Raw genomic sequence first — 25,398 nt, forward strand, 5'->3', positions numbered from 1 at the left:
ATTATACCTCAATAAAATTGATTTTTAAAAAAGAAAGTCTGGTTCCCAAGTGGACTTGAAGGTAGATCATAGGCATCTCAGTAGTTAGACAGAGTTTAGAGTTGGGCTGGGAAGGACCCACATCCTAGCTGCGCTAAGCACCTTTAATTTGCCCAACTGCGTGTGAAACATTTTGTCCTCCAAGACTTTTTGTTGCAGTCAAAGTACTGTCTTGTACCCATACTGACTGGCAGAACATGGTCTTATGGATAATTCTTTATTAAGAAGACACATTAAAGAGGTCATTGCCACAGCCTAATATGGAGACTTTCCTTCCCCTCCTTAATCTTTTGGATCTTGTCATGGGAAGACCAGCATCAAATATAGGGGACCTTCATTTTAGGGTTCTCTGGTCCACCAAAATCAGGGGAGAATATATAAGGAAAGAAAATTTCTGGTATCAGAATAGATACCAGATCACTATCAAACCAAGGAAGTCTATGGAATCTGAGACAAAATAACTGTGGTCTAAAATCAAAGACTCCTAGTAGCTTTGGGGGATGAAATATGCCAAGTATGACTTCTGAGGTCGTAACATATAGGATAATGCTTCAGAGTAGTGTTTCTCAAAGAATGGGACAAGTATTAGGGGTGGTTCATGAAATGATTTTTAAGGGTTCTTGAGATTAATTGGAGTGGTAAACCAACATGATACTAAATAACATTGAATCACACAAGAATTTCTCCTCTAGTTCTCTTAGTTTTTCTGATTATGTATCAAAAGGACTCATTTCATGTTAGTATGTCTTTAACACCACTGTCTTCTCTTTTAAACAAAAAGAAAATACAAAATACCTAACTGTAATGCAGTCAGTACATTTGTTTGTTTATTTACGTAGTTACCTTTCATTTATGGCAAGTAAATTGGTTTTTCATTTGTAGAAGTAATGTCAAGTTTTTGCATAAAGTAAATGTTCTCCAGTAAAAAAGGGGGAGAGCAGTTAATTTATTAAAAATAATAATAATAATAGGTTAAAAATACTATATTAGAATATGGTGATATATGAACATCTGAGATTGGATAACAGTACATGTAAATGTTCATTTGTGAGGAAGAATATGTATTTGTGTATAGATATTAACGTACTAAAGAAAATCTACAAGCAGGACATTTTCATGTCACAAATTAGTTTTTAATTTGAATTACTTGCCCCTTACTAGCCCCCAAAATTTCAGACTCCAGATTATTGATAAAAGGCCAGATTAAGATTTTTGTACCTTGTAAACTAGGATAAAACTCCATGAAATTGGGGGAAAGGCAAGAATATATTTGCACAATAATGAAGGGTCAAATTCCATTCTATCTGTCTTCTGTTAATGAGTGCTCTCACTTGAGTGTGGGCAAAGAAGATATGCAGAAGTTACCTATGAAAAAAAGATTCTGTCTCCATAAAAGTTGGCAATCTACTATTTTTGTTTTGCTCTTTTTTCTCTTCTTTTTTATTGGTATACATTTTAATTTCTTTCCTTTAAGAGAATCCATAAAAATTTATATTTTACTTTAGGTTCATTAATCACTTCAAAAAATACAACTCATGTGTACAGATTTCTTCAAAATTGTTATGCTGTTGTCAATGTTTTGACAGTCTTGCACAATTTTTAAAAAATCAATCTCAACTAGGCTCTAGAGAATTTTACCAAAAACAAAAAAAGGGAGAGAGAGAACCGTAAAACAGATTTTCTTATTTAAAGAAACATAAAACAGTTTGATTTCTATCATGTGTATATAACTTTCCAAGAGTACAATTAAATTTGGCATGAACAAAGATAAACCCTTTACCTGTCGGAAGGTGCAGAGTTATGTTGTTGCAAAAATCTGTGAAGCAGCATTCCGTTTTGGTAACATTGTTGGAACTATGACAGAAGACTTGCGCATTTAATTCTGGGAGAGAGACACAGGACTTGATCACCTGTTCCTTTCCGTTGGTTAACATAACGGAAGCCCAACATGCTCCTTCTGTTTGGCAGGTAAAGTTTGAAGAGTCACACAAAAGACAAACACACTTCAAACCTGGAAAAGGTAAGACAAAAAGCTTTAGGAAGCTATAATGCAAATTTATTTCATAATACTTGAATAGCGAAATTCAATCTTTATGAAGATTGAGACAGGGTTTAAATAGTACTAGATAGACACACATGCTAAAGCTGTTACTCCCTCTCGGCAATGTGTTTTATCAAAAGGGTTGCCCAATCATCATTTACTATTGCTTATATTTTTACAAGCAATTTATTCAGTTGCTACTATATTTTGAAACAATTTTCTAATCCATGGTGTAAATCCCTCCTTTTTAAGCTCAACCAGCTCTTTCCTAAATCAATAGCTCCTATGAAATGCTAGGATACAGTAACACAGCAACCTAGGGGCGCTGTCCAGCATCACTTGTAGAACATAAGTGTTGTTACAGGAGCTGAGTAACTGAACAGTCCAGTGTATTCTGTTCATTTACAATTTCTCCTTTAAACTGTTAAGTGAATGTGCTAAACACAAACCTAACCATAGATATTTACAGCTTTAAAAAATAGTGTGACTCTTCACATTTATTTTCTGTGATTCTTTAACATTATTGTATTGTCACAGTTACCTTTAAGGCATTGATGAGCCATTATACTTCCCCCTCTTCACTAAAGAATACATCTCAGAATGAGAGTCATTTGAACATAGACCATGACCTTCAGGCAATTTTCTTTAATGAACACATCTATTCAGTAGAGCAAAACAAATCAATCATAGAATTTAATATATTCGCATCAATAAAACTTTCAAAAATTAGAGTTTGCTAAATTAATCTGTTTTCTTCTCAAGTTTTCTCAACATTCCCTACTTAATAAACACACACACACATATACACACACCCCCCACGTTAACTCACATGTTCAAAGTGGTAGAGCACTTCTGTTCTGACATTAAATATCTGTCATCACGTCAACCACTGGAATAATCCAGTGGTTGTGAGTAATTTATTCAAATTTTATTTAAATTATTTTAAAATAGAACAATGCTGAATAAGCCTTTTGTATCATTACTTTAATGAAGGTTTTGTTAAATCGTAACAGCACCCTGCAATTTCTGAATGTCCAACGTTTTTCCATACAATAAGTTTTTTCTCAAAGTAAAGTCTTTAAATTGCTAATTACTCAAATTGGAGCAGATTTTATGCCTGTAAAATATTTGATACAGAAATGGCCATTTTTGTACTCAACTTCAAATACCAATGTAAGCAATATAGATAATATTCCTATATAACTGCATGTGTAAGAAAGAACAAACCACATAGTGATCAATAGAAATTACCTCTTCTTTTGATAATTGTTCTTGCACAGCAAAATACCATCCCTACAAACATTTTTATTACTACATGCTAAGGGACTTACAATCATGAAATAAAATACCATTTTTTATCAACATTGGATCAAGTATAATAGCTTACTCTTCTATTTATTCTAGTGGTTATCAATATAAATAAATATAATCTTTTGTTGATATTAATGTGCTATGGTAGAACCTAATAATGTAGACTGATTGGGACTCAGTAGAGCTAGATATATAAAATCTAGGTAATTTGGAAACGTTTTAAGTCACTCTCCTTGCATAAAAGAGAGCTCATATAATAAAGATCCACCCACCCAGGCATCTTCTGACAGTGGAATCTCCCTCTCTCTAGCATCTTCTGATTCAAATCTGACAAAAGCCTTCAAATCCTGGTAATAATCTTGGCTATTACTTGGCTCCTCTGTGCTTCCACACCTTTATATGAAAGGTGAGATATACCTCCTCACGGTGTCATTATGGAGAATAAAATAGTTAATCTACATAAAGTCCTAAGAATAATGCCTGGCTCATAGGAATTACTATGTAAATATTAGTGACTCTGTCTTCTTTTACTGGAGGAGTTAAAGCTGGTGGTCCTATGAAACAATCGAAATACATTTGTAATCCATAAAGAAAGACTGAATGAACTAATGTACACAGACCATTTAAAAAGCATAACAAAGAGTGTTTTTCCTATGTTTTCCTCTAAGAGTTTTACAGTGTCCAGTCTTAAACTTAGGTCTTTAATCCATTTTGAGCTTATTTTTGTGTATGGTGTTAGCTAGTGTTATAATTTCATTTTTTACATGCAGCTGTCCAGTTTTCCCAGAGCCACTTATTGAAGAGGCTGTCCTTTCTCCATTGTATATTCTTGCTTCCTTTGTCATAAATTAGGTGACCATATGTGTGTGGGTTTATCTCTGGGCTTAAAACTCTTAGAGGAAAACATAGGAAAAATACTCTTTGACATAAACCACAGCAAGATCTTTTTTGACCCACCTCCTAGAGTAATGAAAATAGAAACAAAAATACACAAATGGGACCTAATGAAACTTAAAAGCTTTTGCACAGCAAAGGAAACCATAAACAAGATGAAAAGACAACCCTCAGAATGAGAGAAAATATTTGCAAATGAAGCAATGGACAAAGGATTAATCTCCAAAATATACAAACAGCTCATGGAGCTCAATATCAAAAAACAAATAACCCAATTAAAAAATGGCCAGAAGACCTAAATAGACATTTCACCAAAGAAGACATACAGTTGACCAAGAGGCACATGAAAAGATGCTCAATATCACTAATTGTTATAGAAATGCAAATCAAAACTACAATAAGGTATCACCTCACATGGGTCAGAATGGCCATCATCAAAAAATCTACAAACAATAAATGCTGAAGAGGGTGTGGAGAAAAGGGAACCCTTTTGCACTGTTGGTGGGAATGTAAATTGATACAGCCACTATGGAGAAGAGTATGGAGGTTCCTTAAAAAACTAAAAATAGAACTACCATATGACCCAGAAATCCCACTACTGGGCATATACCCTGAGAAAACCATAATTAAAAATGACACATGTACCCAATGTTCATTGCAGCACTATTTACAATAGCCAGGACATGGAAACAACTAAATGTCCAATGATAGATGAACGGATAAAGAAGATGTGGTACATATATACAATGGAATATTACTCAGCCATTTGAAGGAACGAAATTGGGTCTTTGGAGAGATGTGGATGGACCTAGAGTCTGTCATACAGTGAAGTAAGCCAGAAAGAGAAAAACAAATACCAGATATTAATGCATATATGTGGAATCTAGAAAAATGGTACAGATGAACCTATTTGCAGAGCAGGAATAGAGACGTAGATGTAGAGAATGGACAAGTGGACACAGTGGGGGAAGGGGAGGGTGGGATGAATTGGGAGATTAGGATTGACATATATACACTACCTTACATAAAACAGATAGCTAACAGGAACATGCTATAAAGAACAGGAAGCTCAGTTTGGTGCTCTGTGACGACCTAGATGGGTGGGATGGGGGAGGTGGTGGGAGGGAGATCCAAGAGGGAGGGGATATAGGTATACATATAGCTGATTCACTTCATTGTACAGCAGAAACTGACACAACATTGTAAAGCAATTATACTCCAATAAAGAATAAAAATAAAAAGCATAACAAAGAAATTCATCTCTTTCTGCATGGCTGAGTGAGTTGAATGCTCTTATTCTTTTAATGGTCCAGGCTAGCTCCCCAGTGGTCACAAAGAAGGGTGGTCTTGTGATAGTACAGATAAAGATTTCAGGAAAAGACCAAGTTTCCAGTCCTGGCTCTGTCACTCACTTGTTGATTGGCTTTGGAGAAGATATTTAACCTTATAGGGCTTCAGTGCCTTCCTCTGAAAAATGGGAAATTAACCAGGGGAAGGGCAGTGGGTCTAGAAATCCTGAAGTCTCATAGAGTGCCAACATTTTACAACTTTATGAGTTTACAACTTATGGAAATTTAAAAATATGGAAAATTCTTTTACAATTCAAAAACCTACCCCACTGTGGTTATTCTTCAATCTCATATTTTAAGGGGCTGAAGTTGGGAAGAATAACTCTCCTGACACATAGTCTCAAACCATTTGTTACTAGACTCTTCATCAGAGTCTCCTTGAATTTTCTATTTCCATGAGAAGCCTAGCCTGGAAATCAAGGCAAGTAACTAAGGGATATGGGGTCCAATGAGTGGAGACAACCATAAAGTACTCAATAACTAAACATATGTTAGCTTCATGTGTGCTTATCGTTGCGTATAATTCCCAGTGCAGCCGTGGGAATTAGCTGCCACTCTCTCCATTTTACAGATAATGAAATGAGGCTCAAAAAGATCAAGTGACTGAATTTATGTGGCAGTCATCAGACTACTCAAACAGTGTTGTCTCTATCCTACCAAAGCTGATATTAAAACAAAAAAAAGATGGGGACAGAAACCATCCTCACACCTCACCAGTTTCTAGCAATGGTGAATAAAATATAACTTATTATAAAATTTAGATTTTATATACAAGAAACTATTTTATTTTTAGAATAAAATTTAATTCTAATAAAGCAAAAAGAAATTAATAATTACTTAACAATGGACACTTGATATTTTGATCTTTATTGTCCTAATTATCTTTTTAAACAAATTCTGCCTACATATTTTCTGAGACAAGCGGTCAAATAAAAGTCAATATCCTGTGCCTAACATCTAGTATAAATAATCTTACCTTTCAGTTTGTTTAAGTTTTGTATTAAGCGTAAGTTTCTAAGTACATAATCTGATACTTTCTCTTGGAAGCATTACTAGCTCCTTATAAAAATGATTACAGGGCTTCCCTGGTGGCGCAGCGGTTGAGAGTCCACCTGCCGATGCAGGGGACACGGGTTCGTGCCCCGGTCTGGGAAGATCCCACATGCCGCGGAGCGGCTGGCCCGTGAGCCATGGCCACTGAGCCTGTGAGTCCAGAGCCTGTGCTCCGCAACGGGAGAGGCCACAACAGTGAGAGGCCTGTGTACTGCAAAAAAAAAAAAAAAAAAAAAAAAAATCCTTCAATTTAAAGTAAAAGGTACCAATCAGAAGAATAATACAGACCAAAGTGATACAGTTAAGACATAGTTAAGTGACACATTTACTTTAAATCTTGCATGATGGAAAACACTGACAAAACTGAGGATTTGTTGATGATAATGGCTTCAAACAATTGCTAAATGTCCTCATTTATTCCAGGTCAATTGGCTGTACTGTAGCACTGACAGAGAACAAACAGCAAAGTAAAACGAACCTAAGATGTATATCTAAGACACAACCTACAAACGTATTCAGTCTTGCACATAGTGGATTGGTGGGAAATGAGAAATGCAAGACTGAACATAGATCCCTAGTGTTACCAATTAAAACATAGGTTGCCATTAGAGACGAGACATGCATTCATATTTTGTTTTTTTAAAAAAATTATGTTATTGAGTCAATTACACTAGAATATTCTATGACAGGATAAAACTGGTTGTTAGCAGACAACAGGTCAGACTTACATTTCTTTATTTTATACTTTCCCATTATACTGTACTTGAGTCATATGGAAAGGGATAGCAAATGAAGTTGAAGAAGGAGGTAATTACCCGTAATAAGGAGGTCTATTAGATTTTCCCCACAAGGAAGATTGCATTTTTCTTGTGTCTCCTCCTACCCTTTTAATTATCCTCTTCTTCCCCCTTTTTGCCAATTAGTCTATAAAAGCCAAGACATCTGTTACCCACAAGACATCTGTTACCCACATGAAACCAAAGGATGTGCATATTTCTAATCAACCAGAAAATAAATGTTCATCCATATTTACATGTGGTGGCAAGCACACCCTGGTGTCTAGAAATGTAAAGACCATAAGACTACAAAAAAGAACCCAATGTATCACTTGTGTTTGTGTGCTATTCTTACTAATATTTGGTTGGGAAATATTAGTGTTTTGAATTAGATACTATTTTCAATAAACTGGTTTCCTACATTTGGGGGTTATATGCTAAAACATTTATTAGCCAGTGTCTTACATAAATTTCTGACACATACCTTTTCCTCTTTTCCAAAAATTAGGTGATTCAATTTCCCTAATTTGGGAGCAGGACATAAAATGCAAAATATCTTTTTAATTCAGAAAACTCTCAGGTTTGACCTGCTGCCTTTCATCATTTGCAGACTTCTGAGTTAAAAAAAAGAACAACTCAAGCTCATCAGTGTTTTGAATATGAAAAGGACAGCAACAGGAAAGGAGCCAGGACAACTGGCACTACTGTCTGTGAAGTAAAGCTAGACAGGGCAATGGAAATTCTTTGACCCTTTGTATTCCTTTTCAAAATTTTATTTTCTTGTCATGGTCATTTCAAAACATTTTCCTTTCTTAATGGTAAGGAAAAATAGAATAGAAAAAGAAAGTAGCTTTAATAAAATATGGGCAGAGGACCTTAAGATGGCAGAGGAGTAAGATGTGGAGATCACCTGCCTCCCCACAAATACATCAAAAATACATCTAGGGCTGCCCTGGTGGCGCAGTGGTTGAGAGTCCGCCTGCCGATGCAGGGAACACGGGTTTGTGCCCCGGTCTGGGAAGATCCCACATGCCGTGGAGCGGCTAGGCCCGTGAGCCATGGCCGCTGAGCCTACACGTCCAGAGCCTATGCTCCGCAACGGGAGAGGCCACGACAGTGAGGGGCCCGTGTACCGCAAAAAAAAAAAAAATCTACATGTGGAACAACTCTTACAGAAAACCTACTGAACGCTGGCAGAAGACCTCAGACCTCCCCAAAGGCAAGAAACTCCCCACGTATCTGGGTAGGGCAAAAGAAAAAAAGTAAAAACAGAGACAAAAGAATAGGGATGGGACCTGCACCTCTGGGAGGGAGCTGTGAAGGACGAAAAGTTTCCACACACTAGGAAGCCCCTTCACTGGTGGAGATGGGCTGGGGTGGGGTGGGAGGAACCTTCAGAGCCATGGAGGAGAGTGCAGCAGCAGGGGTGCAGAGAGCAAAGCAGAGAGATTCCCTCACAGAGGATCGGTGCCAACCAGCACTCATCAGCCTGAGACGCTTCTCTGCTCACCCACTGGGGAGAGTGGGGTCTGGGAGCTGAGGTTCGGGCTTTGGAGGTCAGATCTCAGGGAGAGGTTGGGATCTCTGGGGTTAGCTGCATGAACACAACCTGAAGGGGGCTAGTGCACCACAGCTAGCTGGGAGGGAGTCAGGGAAAAAGTCTGGAACTGCCTAAGAGTCAAGAGAACATTGTTTTGGAGTGCGTGAGGAGAGGGGATTCAGAGCACCACCTAAAAGAGCTCCAGAGATGGGCATGAGCCACGGTTATCAGTGCAGACACCAGAGATGGGCATAAAACACTAAGGCTGCTGCTGCAGCCACCAAGAATCCTGTGTGCAAACACAGGTCACTATCCACACCTCCCCTCCCAGGAGCCTGTGCAGCCCGCCACGGCCAGGGTACCGTAATCCAGGGAGAACTTCCCCAGGAGAACACACGGCATGCCTCAGGCTGTTGCAAGGTCACGCTGGCCTCTGCCACTGCAGGCTCGCCCCACATTGAGTACCTCTCCCTTCCCACGGCCTGAGTGAGCCAGAGCCCCTGAATCAGACACTCCTTTAACCCCCTCCTGTCTGGGCGAAGAACAGATGTCATCAGGCGACCTACATGCAGAGGCGGGGCCAAATCTAAAGCTGAACCCCGGGAGCTGTGCGAAGAAAGAAGAGAAAGGGAAATCTCTCCCGGCAGCCTCAGGAGCAGCAGATTAAATCTCCACAATCGACTTGTTGTACCCTGCATCTGTGGAATATCTGAATAGACAAAGAATCACCCCAAAATTGAGGCAGTGGACTTTGGGATCAACTGTAGACTTCAGGTTTGCTTTCTGCATCTAATTTGTTTCTGGTTTTATGTGTATCTTAGTTAAGTATTAAGAGCTTATTATCATTGATAGATTCTTTTATTGATTTGGTTGCTCTCTTTCTTTATATATATATTTTTTTTCTTTTCTTTTTCTCTTTTTGTGACTGTGTATGTGTATGCTTCTTTGTGTGATTTTGTCTGTATAGGGTTGCTTTTACCATTTGTCCTAGGGTTCTGTCAGTCTGTTTTTCTTTTTAGTATAGTTTTTAGCACTTGTTATCATTGGTGGATTTGTTTATCGGTTTGGTTGCTCTCTTCTTTTATTTTTAGTTTTTTTTAGTTTAATAACTTTATTTATTTATTTTTCTTTCTTTCTTTCTTTTCTACCTTTTATTCTGAGCCGTGTGGCTGACAGGGTCTTCATGCTCCGGACGGGTGTCATGCCTGAGCCCCTGAGGTGAGAGAGCCTAGTTCAGGACATTGGTCCACCAGAGACCTCCGGAACCCACGTTATACCAATTGGCGAGAGCTCTCCCAGAGATCCCCGTCTCAAAGCTAAGACCCAGCTCCACTCAATGACAAGCAAGCTACAGTGCTGGACATGCCATGACAAACAACTAGCAAGACAGGAACACAACCCCACCCATTAGCAGAGAGGCTGCCTAAAATCATAGTAAGTTCACAAACATTCCAAAACACACCACCAGGTGCAGTCCTGCCCACCAGAAACACAAGATCCAGCCTCATCCACCAGAACACAGGCACCAGTACCCTCCACCAGGAAGCCTACACAAACCACTTAACCAAACTTAGCCACTGGGGGAAGACACCAAAAACAATGGGAACTGTGAACCTGCAGCCTGTGAAAAGGAGACCCCAAACACAGTAAGTTAAGCAAAATGAGAAGACAGAGAAATACACAGTACATGAAGGAGCAAGGGGTAAACTCACCAGACCAAACAAATGAAGAGAAATAGGCTGTCTACCTGAAAAAGAATTCAGAGTGTGGATAGTAAAGATGATCCAAAATCTTGGAAATAGAATAAATACAAGAAACATTTAACAAGGACCTAGAAGAACGAAAGAGCAAACAAACAATTACAAACAACACAATAAATGAAATTTAAAATTCTCTAGAAAAAAACAAGAGCAGAAAAATGGAGGCAGAAGAACGGATAAGTGACCTAGAAGATAAAATAGTGGAAATAACTAACAAAGAGAAGAATAAAGAAAAAAGAATGAAAAGAATTGAGGATAGTCTCAGAGACCTCTGGGACATTAAACTCACCAATATTTGAATTATAGGGGTCCCAGAAGAGGAATAGAAAAAGAAAGAGTCTGAGAAAATAATTGAGGAGATTATACTTGAAAACTTCCCTAATATGGGAAAGGAAATGGTCAATCAAGTCTAGGAAGTGCAGAGAGTCCCATACAGGATAAATACAAGGAGAAACATGCCAAGACACATATTAATCAAATTATCGGGCTTCCCTGGTGGCGCAGTGGTTGAGAGTCCGCCTGCTGATGCAGGGGACGTAGGTTCATGCCCCGGTCGAGGAAGATCCCACATGCCGTGGAGCGGCTGGGCCTGTGAGCCATGGCCGCTGAGCCTGCCCGTCCAGAGCCTGTGCTCCACAACGGGAAAGGCCACAACAGTGAGAGGCCCGCGTACCACAAAACAAAAACAAAAAAACAAAAAAAAACTATCAAAAATTAGATACAAAGAAAACATATTAAAAGCAGCAATAGAAAAGGAACAAATAACCTACCAGGGGCTCTCCATAAGATTAACAGCTGATCTTTCAGCAGAAACTCTGCAAGCCAGAAGGGACTGGCAGGACATATTTAAAGTGATGAAGGGGAAAAACCTACAACCAAGAATACTCTACCCAGTAAGGATCTCATTCAGATTCAACAGAGAAATTAAAACCTTTACAGACAAGCAAAAGCTAAGAGAATTCAGCACCAACAAACCAGCTTTGACAAAAATGCTAAAGGAACTTCTCTAGGCAGGAAACAAAGACTTACAAAAACAAACCCAAACCAATTAAGAAAATGGTAATAGGAACATACATATTGATAATTACCTTAAAGGTAAATGGATTAAATACTCCAACCAAAAGACATAAACTGGCTGAATGGATACAAAACAAGACACATATATATGCTGTCTACAAGTGACCCATGTCAGACCTAGGGACACATACAGACTGAAAGTGAGGGGATGGAAAAAGGTATTCCATGCAAATGGAAATCAAAAGAAAGCTGGAGTAGCAATTCTCATATCAGACAAAATAGACTTTAAAATAAAGACTATTACAAGAGACAAAGAAGGACACTGCATAATGATCAAGGGATCAATCAAAGAAGAAAATATAACAATTGTAAATATTTATGCACCCAACATAGGAGCACCTCAATACATACGGCAAATGCTAACAGCCGTAAAAGGGGAAATTGACAGCAACACAATCATAGTAGGGGACTTTAACAACCCACTTTCACCAATGGACAGATCGTCCAAATTGAAAATAAATAAGGAAACACAAGCTTTAAATGACACATTAAACAAGATGGACTTAATTCATATTTATAGGACAGTCCATCCAAAAAAAACCAGAATACACTTTCTTCTCAAGTGCTTATGGAACATTCTCCAGGAGAGACCATATCTTGGGTCACAAATCAAGCCTTGGATAATTTAAGAAAATTGAAATCATATCAAGTATCTTTTCTGACCACAACGCTATGAGACTAGATAGCAATTATAGGAAAAAAACCTGCAAAAACTACAAACACATGGAGGCTAAACAAGACACTACTTATAACCAAGAGATCACTGAAGAAATAGAAGAGGAAATCAAAAAATACCTAGAAACAAATGACAACGAAAACACGACAACCCAAAACCTATGGGATGCAGCAAAAACAGTTCTAAGAGGGAAGTTTATAGCAATACAATCTTACCTCAAGAAACAAGAAACATCTCAAATAAACAACCTAACCTTATACCTAAAGCAATTAGAGAAAGAAGAACAAAAATACCCCAAAGTCAGCAGAAGGAAAGAAATCATAAATATCAGATCAGAAATTAATGAAAACGAAATGAAGGAAACAATAGGAAAGATCAATAAAACTAAAAGCTGGTTCTCTGAGAAGATAAACAAAATTGATAAACGCTTAGCCAGACTCATCAAGAAAAAAAGGGAGAAGACTCAAATCAATAGAACTAGAAATGAAAAAGGGGAAGTAACAACTGACATTGCAGAAATACAAAGGATAATGAGAGATTACTACAAGCAACTCTATGCCAATAAAATGGAAAACCTGGAAGAAATGGACAAATTCTTAGAAAGCACAACCTTCCAAGGCTGAACCAGGAAGAAATGGAAAATATAAACAGACCAAACACAAGCACTGAAATTGAGACTCTGATTAAAAATCTTCCAACAAACAAAAGGCCAGGACCAGATGGGTTCACAGGCAAATTCTATCAAACGGTTAGAGAAGAGCTAACACCTATCCTTCTCAAACTCTTCTAAAATATAGCAGAGGGAGGAACACTCCCAAACTCATTCTATAAGGCCACCATCACCCTGATACCAAAACCAGACAAAGATGCCACAAAAAAAGAAAACTACGGGCCAATATCACTGATGAACATAGATGCAAAAATCCTTAACAAAATGCTAGCAAACAGAATCCAACAGCACATTAAAAGGATCATACACCATGATCAAGTGGGGTTTATCCCAGGAATGCAAGGATTTTTCAATATATGCAAATCAGTCAATGTGATACACCATATTAACAAATTGAAGGAGAAACACCACATGATCATCTCAATAGATGCAGAAAAAGATTTTGACAAAATTCAACACGCATTTATGACAAAAACCCTTTGGAAAGGGAGTTTACCTCAACGTAATAAAGATCATGTTGACAAATCCACAGCCAACATCATTCTCAATGGTGAAAAACTGAAACCATTTCCACTATGATCAGGAACAAGACAAGGTTGCCCACTCTCACCACTATTATTTAAAATAGTTTTGGAAGTTTTAGCCACAGTAATCAGAGAAGAAAAAGAAATAAAAGTAATCCAAATCAGAAGTGAAGAAGTAAAACTGTCACTGTTTGCAGATGACATGATACTATACAAAGAGAATCCTAAAGATGCTACCAGAAAACCATTAGAGCTAAACAATGAAATTGGTAAAGTAGCAGGATACAAAATTAATGCAGAGAAATCTCTTGCATTCCTATACACTAATGATGAAAAATCTGAAAGAGAAATTAAGGAAACACTCCCATTTACCATTGCAACAAAAAGAATAAAATACCTAGGAATAAACCTACCTAAGGAGACAAAAGACCTGTATGCAGAAAACTATAAGACACTGATGAAAGAAATTGAAGATGATACAAACAGATGGAGAGATATACCATATTCTTGGATTGGAGGATTCAACATTGTGAAAATTACTATACTACCCAAAGCAATCTACAGATTCAATGCAATCCCTATCAAACCACCAATGGCATTTTTCTGAGAACTAGAACAAAAAAATTCACAATTTGTATGGAAACACAGAAGACCCTGAATAGCCAAAGCAATCTTGAGAAAGAAAAATGGAGCTGGAGGAATCAGATTTCTGGACTTCAGACTATACTACAAAGCTACAGTAATCAAGACAATATGGTATTGGCACAAAAGCAGAAATATAGATCAGTGGAACAGGGTAGAAAGCTCAGAGATAAACCCACACACATATGTTTACCTTATCTTTGATAAAGGAGGCAGGAATATACCATGGAGAAAAGACAGCCTCTTCAATAAGTGGTGCTGGGAAAACTGGACAGCTACATGTAAGAGAATGAAATTAGAACATTCCCTAACACCCCATACAAAAATAAACTCAAAATGGATTAAAGACCTAAATGTTAGGCCAGGCACTATAAAAACTCTTAGAGGAAAACATAGGCAGAACACTCTATGACATAAACCACAGCAAGATCCTTTTTGACCCACCTCCTAGAGGAATGGAAATAAAAACAAAAAGAAACAAATGGGACCTAATGAAACTTAAAAGCTTTTGCACAGCAAAGGAAACCATAAACAAGATGAAAAGACAACCCTCAGAATGGGAGAAAATATTTTCAAATGAAGCAACTGACAAAGGATTCATCTCCAAAATATACAAGCAGCTCATACAGCTCAATATCAAAAAAACAAACAACCCAATCCAAAACTGGTCAGAGGACCTAAGTAGACATTTCTCCAAAGAAGATATACAGATTGCCAACAAACACATGAAAGAATGCTCAACATCACTAATCATTAGAAAAATGCAAATCAAAACTACAATTAGGTACCACCTCACACCGGTCAGAATGGCCATCATCAAAAAATCTACAAACAATAAATGCTGGAGAGGGTGTGGAGAAAAGGGCACCCTACTGCACTGTTGGTAGGAATGTAAATTGATACAGCCACTATGGAGAACAGTATGGAGGTTCCTTAAAAAACTAAAAATAGAACTACCATATGACCCAGCAATCCCACTCCTGGGCATATACCCTGAGAAAACCATAATTCAAAGAGTCATGTACCACAATGTTCATTGCAGCACTATTTACAGTAGCCAGGACATGGAAGCAACCTAAGTGTCCATTGACAAATGAATGGATAAAGAAGATATGGCACATATATACAATGGAATATTACTCAGCCATAAAAAGAAATGAAACTAAGTTATTTGTATTGAGGTGGATGGACCTAGAGTCTGTCATACAGAGTGAAGTAAGTCAGAAAGAGAAAAACAAATACTGTATGCTAACACATATATATAGAATCTAAAAAAAAAAAAATGTTTCTGATGAACCTAGAGGCAGGACAGGAATAAAGATGCAGATGTAGAGAATGGACTTGAGGACACAGGGAGGGGGAAGGGTAAGCTGGGATGAAGTGAGAGAGTGGCATGGACATATATACACTACCAAATGTAAAATAGATAGCTAGTGGGAAGCAGCCACATAGCACAGGGAGATCAGCTCACTGCTTTGTGACCACCTAGAGGGGTGGGAAATGGAGGGTGGGAGGGAGATGCAAGAGAGAGGGGTTACGGGGATATATGAATACATATAGCTGATTTACTTTGTTATACAGCAGAAACTAACAACAACATTGTAAAGCAATTATACTACAATAAAGATGCTAAATAAAGAAATAAAATATGGGCAATATAAAAGCAAACTTTTTGGCTAAATGAGCTTTAAGCAGAAATTCAACTTCTAGAAATTATATTTGCCTGGCTGTATCCAAAGAAATTCATAACTCCTAAAATATAGGAATGTATACCCAGCACAACGGAAAACCATTCCTTCGTGCAAGTGGCAATTGTATTCCCTGTTCCAGGAGGCCTCATCCTCATGGCTGAGAAGGAGCAGAACCACCCTAACAGGAGGGATGCTATCTAGGTGAACCACTTTCACTTCCAGTTGTAGAGCTCAATTTAGGAAAAGTCCAGCACATCTTGAATTCTAATATTAGCCATTCTGAACGTCCTCAATCCAAAAGCAGCACTAAATTGACTTCCCTGGTGGTCCAGTGGTAAAGAATCCGCCTTCCAGTGCAAGGGACGCAGGTTCAATCCCTGGTTGGGGAACTAAGATCCCACATGCCAAGGGGCAACTAAGCCCACGTGCCACAACTACCGAGCTCACGCGCCTCAATGAGAGAGCCGCATGCCGCAAACTACAGAGACCACGCGGCCTGAAGCCTGAGCCACAACTAGAGAGAAGCCCGCATGCCACAACGAACAGCCCACATGGCAGTGAAAGATCCTGCACGCTTCAGCGAAGACCCTGCATGCTGCAAGTAAGACCCGACGCAGCCAAAATCAATCAGTAAATAAAATAGAATAAAATAAATAAATATTAAAAAATAAACCAGCACTAAATGAAACCTGAGGTTTCAGCCCACCTTTACCATAAACCACCTAAGACTTCAGACAAATTTCTCAACCTCTCCGCATCTTCGACTCCTCATCCGATATATCATAAGGTCAGGAAGTAGATTCGATTTCTAAAGACCCCTCCAATTTTATAGCCCTCTTCTGCTCTGAGCTCAGGTCACAATTCTCAATATAAGTAATTTTTGGGTTACCCGATCTATCATAGATAGAGAGCTTGGGTTAGAAATATGAGCACCCAGTGAAGGACAGGTTTGTACCTCCAAATCCACACACATACTTCAGTGGGTGAGTGGATCCTACAGGTTTGTAATCCAACAAAACTTCTCCAGTCAATATTAAAGATGATTTATCTTGCTCTATATTTATCATATGAGAATCTAATGTTCTTTTCGATGTCAGCATGACATTTTGGGGAAGTAGAGGAAAGTTCAAAGCCTCTCTGAATTGATCTTGACATCCAGACTCTTGACTAATCCCTAAATCACCGTATATACATGATTACAACTTTAGACCTTGACTGTAGTCATGTAAGGAAGAAAAGGACTGACGCTGTTTGGGGTCTCCCATCTCAAAGCATCATGTCAAAGAAAAGGCTGTTCCTAATCACAGGACACATGTCTTCTGCTACCCTCCCATATACTTCTTATTGAATTTGAGAAGTTTTCTTACGTTGGCAGCCTAAGTGGTTCCTTATCAAACTGTTCCTTCAAGTCCTGAGATTTTGTATTGTCTTCTGCCTAGGAGAAGAGTGAATCTCAATGGATTCCAATTACATTTAGGATAAAACAAAATCCACAATCATTATTATGACCTAAGAGCCTAGTAAGTCTGGATTCTTCTCAATCCTTGAACCTCATTTCTTATAACTAAGCCTCCTGGACACACCGGTCTCCTTGTTATAGTTCTAAATAACAAGTTCTTTCCCACATCATTGTCTTTGCTCAGACTGGTCCCTTTGCCTGTCATGCTCCTCCTTTCCTTCTAATTCTTCAGATCTCAGCTCAAACATCACCACCTCAGAGAAATCTTCACAGACTCCTCTTGCCAGACCATCTGCTCTCCATCCTTTCTGGTACTTAACTGCAATCTGTAATTAGCTTATCTATTATATCAGCCTCACTAGAATGAAAACTTCATGAAGACAGGGATCTTTTCCTGCCTTATCTACCATCATATTCTCCAACAACTAGAAGACGGTATGGCATATGATAAAAACCCAATTAACAAGTATTAAATTAAAAATTGTAGAAAACTGCAAAGTACAGAAGAATATAAGATAGCTAAATTCATAACACAACTCAAAACCCTATAATATTCTCATTGTGGTATATTTTCTTCTAGTTTTTTTCCGTAAGAGTTTTTCACAGTTGAATTCTACCTATAAACACATTTTAAGTGCTGCTTTTTAAGTCTGTCAGCATTATATCATGAGCTTTATAATATCTTCTTTATGGTAATTCGATGGTATTGATAGACCTATTATTAATGTAAATGGATGGCATACAGCATTTCCTTACTTTTAGGCGTTTCAGTTGTTTCTAATTTTTGCAATTAAATAACACTGTTGAACATCTTTGTGGATTAATTTTTAACCAAATTTAATTTCCTAATCTAGAGCCCCCAAAATTACAACATCTGACATTCTTGATAGAATTGTCAAACAGCTTTCCAGAAAAGTTGTACTAATTAAGATTTCCATTGGCCCTTATGAAAGTACCTATTTCACAATACATTTTTCAGCATTAGATATTCTCACTAAAAACTTAATAATACGACAGATGGAAGTTGCATCTCATTTTAATCTGCTTTTCCCTCCTAATGGGGTTGAAATTTTTTTTAATATTTCCTCTGGATTTTCTCTTAGGTGAATTTTTTGTCCATGCCGTTTATCTCTTGGATAAATCTTGAAACTTCTCAGATTAAAAGAGCTGTCTATAAAGATAGAAATCCTTTGTCATATGTGTCACATATAACCTTTCCCACTTTCATTTTATTTGCTTTTTTCCTAATGTACCATCTTCATTGTTTTGAAAAATATATATATTTCCTCTGGATTACCAGTCTTTTACTTGGCACTTTCCTCCTTTGCCTTCAAGCTTGAAAAATCTCCCATCCAGATGTTTTCTAAATGTTCGATATTTTATTCCACCTAATGATTTTTTATACACTAACCATTAAATTCATGTGGAATTTGATTGTGGTATGAAAAAATACATAAATCTTTTTTTGTTTATTTTTTAAACTTATTTATTCATTTTTGGCTGCGTTGGGTCTTCATTGCTGCATACAGGCTTTCTCTAGTTGTGGAGAGCGGGAGCTACTCTTCGTTGCAGTGCACAGGCTTCTCATTGCAGTGGCTTCTCTTGTTGTGGAGCATGGGCTCTAGGCATGCGGGCTTCAGTAGTTGTGGCATGTGGGCTCAGTAGTCATGGCTCACGGGCTCTAGAGCACAGGCTTGGTAGTTGTGGTGCATGGGCTTAGTTGCAGTGCGGCATGTGGGATCTTCCTGGACCAGGGCTCGAACCCATGTCCCCTGCATTGGCAGGCAGATTCCTAACCACTGCGCCACCAGGGAAGGTGATAAGTGAATTATTTTATGCCAAATTCCCAGATGTTAAAAATGTTTTTTAAAACATTATTAAAAGAATATTGCAATTTTTAAGAATTTGTATCAGGGAAGTGTAATCAAAACCACAAGAAGATATCATCTTATACCTGTTAGAATGGCTATTATCAAAAAAAAAAAGAAAAAGGGGGCTTCCCAGGTGGCCCAGCGGTTGAGAGTCCACCTGCCGATGCAGGGGACACGGGTTCGTGCCCCAGTCCGGGAAAATCCCACGTGCCGTGGAACGGCTGGGCCCATGAGCCATGGCCGCTGAGCCTGCGTGTCCGGAGCCTGTGCTCCACAACGGGAGAAGCCACAACAGTGAGAGGCCCGCGTACCGCAAAAAAAAAAGAAAAAAGAAAAAGAAAGAAGGAAAGAACAAACAAGTGAGGTGGTGAGGATGTGCAGAAAAGGGAAACCTTGTACACTGTTCATGGGGATATAAATTGGTGCAGCCACTCTGGAAAACAGTATGGAGGTCCCTAAAACAATTTTAAATAGAACTATCATATAATCAGCAATTCCACTTCTGAATATTTATTCACAGAAAACAAAAACACAAACTTGAAAAGGTATATGAACATTATATATGTAAATAATGTTCACTGCAACATTATTTACAATTGCCAAGGTATGGAACCTAAGTGTCCATCAACAGATGAATAGATAAAGAAAATATGGTATACACACACACACACACAACACACACACACTGGAATATTATTCAGCCATAAAAAGGGATGAAGTCTTGCCATTTGTGACAATATGTCTGGACCTTGAGGGCATCATGACAAGTGAAATAAGTCAGACAGAGAAAGACAAACATCATATGATTTCACTTATATGTAGAATCTCAAAATTAAAATCTTGTGATAGTATATGGTGATAAATATAAACTAGACTTTAACAAAAAGGATATTGTACGAGTTAGCGTTTTCCAGAGATACAGAACCAGTAGGATGTGTACACACACACGCGCGTATGTGTGTGTGTGTGTGTGTGTGTATATATATATATATATATATATATATATATATATACACATCTGTACCTACAGAGAGAAAGAGAAATTTATTCTAAGGAATTGGTCACTGGACTGTAGAGGTTAACAATTCCAAATCTGCAGAATAGGCCAGGAGAATGGAGACCTAGGGAAGAGTTGATGTTGCAACTCAAGTCTAAAAATGGTTTGGAGGCAGAATTCCTTCTTCTGGGACCTTAATTTTCCTCAAAAGCTCTTTAACTGATATGATGAGGCCCACCCAATTATGGAGGGTAATCTGCTTTACTCTAAGACTATTGATTTAAATGTTAATCTCATCTTAAGAATAACTTCACAACAAAATCCACACTGGTGATCAAAAACTGGGTACCATGGTCTTGTCTAGTTGACTCATAAAATTAACCATCACAAGTATTTATTATGTGTCAAACACCATGGTAAGAGCTAAGGAAAGGAGGTAGGGAGGAAAGCAAAAAGGTCATTTCCTAAAGAAATTGCAGTGTTAAAGGACAGTACTATAATGTGGAAAACGGAGCCAGAGATGTGTACACAGTATATTAGGACACAGAGGCTGAGTGCTGCTTAATTCAGCTGGGGAGGGGGCAGGGGTGGATAGGGAAGGTTCCTTTGAGGTGAGTCTTGAGAAGCACAATTGTTCTTCACCATCCCCAGTCTCCTCTCCTCCCCCATTCAGAGTACCAGTCCCACCCCACACTCTCAGCAGTCCCCAAAGACCCTCCAGCCAGCCCCACCAGCCTGGGGAAAAGATGGCAGTCCTCACCCACTGGACAGTGGGGAAATAGCTCCTGTTATGGGGCTGAAATATATGGGCGCTAACTTGTCCCCACTTTGCCAATATATTCTTGTCACACCCACTCCCCAGATGGAACTACATTCCCAGTCCAAGCATCTCAGTGTCCTGGGCACCACCCTCCCAAGGGCCCCTCGACTCTTCTGGCACTGACTGGGAAGGTTCAGTCACCTTCCCTGGAGTTGCAGGTTGGGGCTCAGAGCCCTCCCCCTGTACAGGGCCTGGGGACTTCTATCTCCTCTTCACCTGAACGGTTTGCAGGTCCTCCCTTGGGTTGCCCAGATCCCCAGGATGCCAGCTGGGCTTTGGCATGAGTGAATTCCAGACCCAGTCAGCTCCGGCTGGCTTCACCCCCTGCCTGCCCAGAGAGAGTCTCACTCCAGAGATGCCTTCCCAGGGATCCTGGATACCATCTAGTGGCAGCATAGAGAGGACGTGGGCTACTTTTTACAGAATAACCTCCACTCCCGAGTAGCGTTTCTCAAGCCTTTTTTTTTTTAATAAATTTATTTATGTATTTTTGGCTGCGCTGGGTCTTTGTTGCTGCGCACGGGCTTTCTCTAGTTGTGGCGAGCAGGGGTTACTCTTTGTTGCGGTACGCAGGCTTCTCATTGTGGTGGCTTCTCTTGCTACAGAGCACAGGCTCTAGGTGCGCGGGCTTCAGTAGTTGTGGCATACGGTCTCTAGAGTGCAGGCTCAGTAGTTGTGGCGCATGGGCTTAGTTGCTGCATGGCATGTGGGATCTTCCTGGACCAGGGCTTGAACCCGTGTCCCCTGCACTGGCAGGCGGATTCTCAACCACTGTGCCACCAGGCAAGTCCCTCTCAAGCATTTTTAAAACCCGTATTTCTTTTAACTAAACATAAAAATCTGACACCCTTAGTTTTCTATTATTTGACATTGGAAATAAAATAAATAAAAGAAAAATAGATAATTAAGTCTTTAATACTTATTATTTGCATATTCATTTAGATCCCATTGCCCATAGAGCTGCTATGTTGATGTTCACATAAAATCACACTTGATAGTAATGGTTACCAGATTTGGGGATATCACCCACCCGTAAAATTTCGAAAATAATTTTGAGACTCAGTCAAGGGTTGAACTAAATTTTTGCTTTCCCAAGGAAGAACATTAAAAAAAGAAAAAAAAAGCACACTCTATTAGCATCATTTCAAAAAAGAAAGGGAATTATAATACCAATGAAGTAAGGAAGGACATAAATCCCAGGTTTAAGGACAGACCTTAATAAGATCAAGGATATCTTTTAAAATTTTCAGATGTTGTAAAACATAATTGTATTTTATCATGTTACATTTCTTTTGTCTTTTTCTGATACAGATTGTTCATCTGGGGATGAACTGTGCATCAGAAAGTGGAACTTGAGTGTTCAACCTGTTCCTGTACTTTGTTTTGTTCATGATCAATGGCCACAATCCACATAGAAATGTTCTCTTAAATGCAAGAGGCAACCATCCACAGTGCTATTTTTATTCAATATGGAACGTTCCAAAAAACTGAATAAAGCTGAATAATAAAAGCCACACACGCCAAGCTACAAAGAAAGCTAATAGTGGGAGACAGCACAGTGTTTGACTAACAAGGGACTTCTTTGTTCAGAAAACAGACTGCTGGGCCTTCTGGGCTCAACTCAATGAGCTCAGTCTAGGCAAATTCTCACCTGCCAAAGATTCACTTTGTAAATGCTTCCACCAGTATTGGGGCACACATATTAACACTGTATTTAATCAACCTGTACTTTTAGGTCTATTTTATTGAACTTGGAGGAAGGTATTTTTAAAATTATTACAGACCTGCGTTCAATATACTGCTTCTCAAATCTGTGATTCACTTGATGATGAGCCCTTAATCAGGAACACACTGTACAATTTTAACATTGTTTCCATGAGAAATTATTACCAATTATAACCACCTCCTGAAGGATATGATTTCCAGCAATATCTTGTAGTGATGAGCACAGGTTGCTACTCTGTTGCATGGAGAAATGAACCTAGGTAAAGAAAAGAACGGCCCAGGAGTTCTGATTCAGTTCAGTGTATTTTGGAGGCAGGGTGTTAATCCTAGTTCTAGTAACATGGCCTTTGAGACTTCTGCGACCTCAACTGATCCATCCAAGAAAGAATTCAATTAGATGACCTCTAATGTCCTTCCCAGTTCTAAAGATCTATGACTCCAAGAGGGGAATGCAGAGATGGTCACCATGCAGTATGAGATAGAGCAATGTGAGTGATTGCATACCCAGAGAACAAAGAAGTCATTGTCCTAGAATCTTAGTTCTCGAAGAAACCTGTTCAGGAGACTATTGCATCGTTCTGCTGAAGATTGAAGTGTATAATCAGAGTTCATACTTTGGAAGTCCACTGAGTCATAGAAAGCTAGTGTTGTCTTTTCAATCTCTATGAAGTAGAGAAGATAGAAACCAAGTGGGAGAGGATCACAGAGAATTTGGTGATGAAAGGAGAATACGAACGTGTGAAATATTTCATCTATTTATAAAAAATGGAACAAAATACAGAAAGTTGATATGAAGATAAACTTTTAAAAGCTAAGGAGGTTCTGACTTATATAAAGGAGGCAATTAAAATAATCAATAAAGAAAAATGTAACTAATAATTAATAGTCAAACAACAGGACTAAAAGAATACACAGATAGAAAAAGAGACAAAATGGTAGCAAGTTTAGAATGAAAGTGGCAAATAAAATTGAAAAATTAAAGTCTTCAGCGTTCTTAAGGGCTCACTTGTCAGAAATTTTTATCACAATCCACAGTTCTTCATTTCTATGATCAGATATGGTAAGGAATAGATAATTCTCAATCTAGAAATAAAAGGAAACTATACAAAGTAAGAACCTGCTCTAACTAAAAATAGAGTGGCAAGTGAAGAGTTGAAAGGGGAAGAGGAGGGCAAGTGATTTAAAAGGAAAGCTTTCTCTAAGGCTGATCCCACTGGGCCTCTTTCCAACACTGACCCCAAAACTCAAAGGTTTAGCTTGGATACTGTGAAGAACTTACGTTGTACAAGCATGAAATGGGCAGCATTACCTTCCTCTATTCAAAGAAGATGGGTAGGAGTGGGAGCGGATGAGTGGGAGATGACATTTTTAAATTCATAATTTTTAAAATATATGTAATTCTCAGACCTCTAGGGATTATCATAGCTGCTACAGAAGGTAGGTTACATGGCTTTCCCTGGAATTATGTCTTCCTTTTGTTTATCAAAGCATTATTAAACAAAATAACTGCTTACTTTTTCAGCTATGCAAATATATTTCAAGACATAAAAGTGAAGAAATATAAGAAATTAGAGGACCTCAGAAACCTCAAAGAATTCATATTAAGCCAAAAGAAAAGGAAAGTCTAAGGCAGGTAGTCCTGAGTTTTGCTGCTACAGTCGTGATAAGCCAGTATAAAACAGTACAAAACAAAAACTGTAGCAAAATAATAAAAACAACCCTTATCTTTCTAGCTCTGTTCGTTTAAGTTTAACATTGTGGGAATTCAGCAAGGTGTAGGGAAAGCATCCTGTGCTTCAGAAGACTCCACATCTGTAGCTGAAATCCTGAGCCACAGCTAGACCAGCTGCACAGCCCGGGAAGTTTCTTCACCTCTCTAAATGTGACTACGCACTGGGGAAGCAGGGATAATAATTCCAATCTCACAAGGTTTTTGTGATTAAAAGAGATATTTTATATAAAACATTTGACACACAGAGGTTAAAACAAAAAACCTAAAAATTAAGTTCCTGCTGTTATAAGTTATAAGCTGTTCAGAGCTCAACATTCAAAGCCCAAACCATGCTCCCTGAATATAACTGTGAGTGTTTCTGACAACTCTTTCTGGCTTTGATTAATTTTTTCTTTGGTAGTGAAACTGCTCCACTAAGGTGATAAAATCAGCAGCTGTAACTCGAAATAGACTTTTTTTGTCTTAAGAAAACCCCAAAGCTTTGACATCTGAGCATGATCAAAGAGTAGAAGTATCTAGAATGTTAACTCTCATATTGGTTGCTACACTTATTTTTTTCCCACATATCAATCAATGATTTCTTGAGTTTGACAAATAAATTTGAAAATGACAAATATGTCAATAGAAAAATGAACAAAGAAGATGAACAGAGAAAGAAAAACTTTCAATAAACATGAAAAGCTTTAATCTCATTAATAATCAAAACAGGAAATTAATACAAAGACATAATTTTTATTTAAAATTATTTTGT

General features: G+C 38.3%; 1 protein-coding gene across 3 annotated transcripts in view; it reads right to left on the reverse strand.

The window, feature by feature from the left end:
* The window catches only part of ACVR1C (activin A receptor type 1C), a 140,745-nt gene that overhangs the window by 90,805 nt on the left and 24,542 nt on the right, over window positions 1–25,398 (reverse strand). For all 3 annotated transcript variants that reach the window (XM_082840904.1, XM_082840902.1, XM_082840903.1), the window contains exon 2: window positions 1,820–2,050. In XM_082840904.1, the coding sequence (XP_082697030.1) occupies window positions 1,820–1,973 (154 nt within the window). In that variant the 5' untranslated portion in view covers window positions 1,974–2,050. The remainder of the gene's footprint in view (window positions 1–1,819; window positions 2,051–25,398) is intronic.

Source organism: Leucopleurus acutus, assembly GCF_964270905.1.
Source record: "Leucopleurus acutus genome assembly, chromosome: 6".
Lineage (NCBI taxonomy): Eukaryota > Metazoa > Chordata > Mammalia > Artiodactyla > Delphinidae > Leucopleurus > Leucopleurus acutus.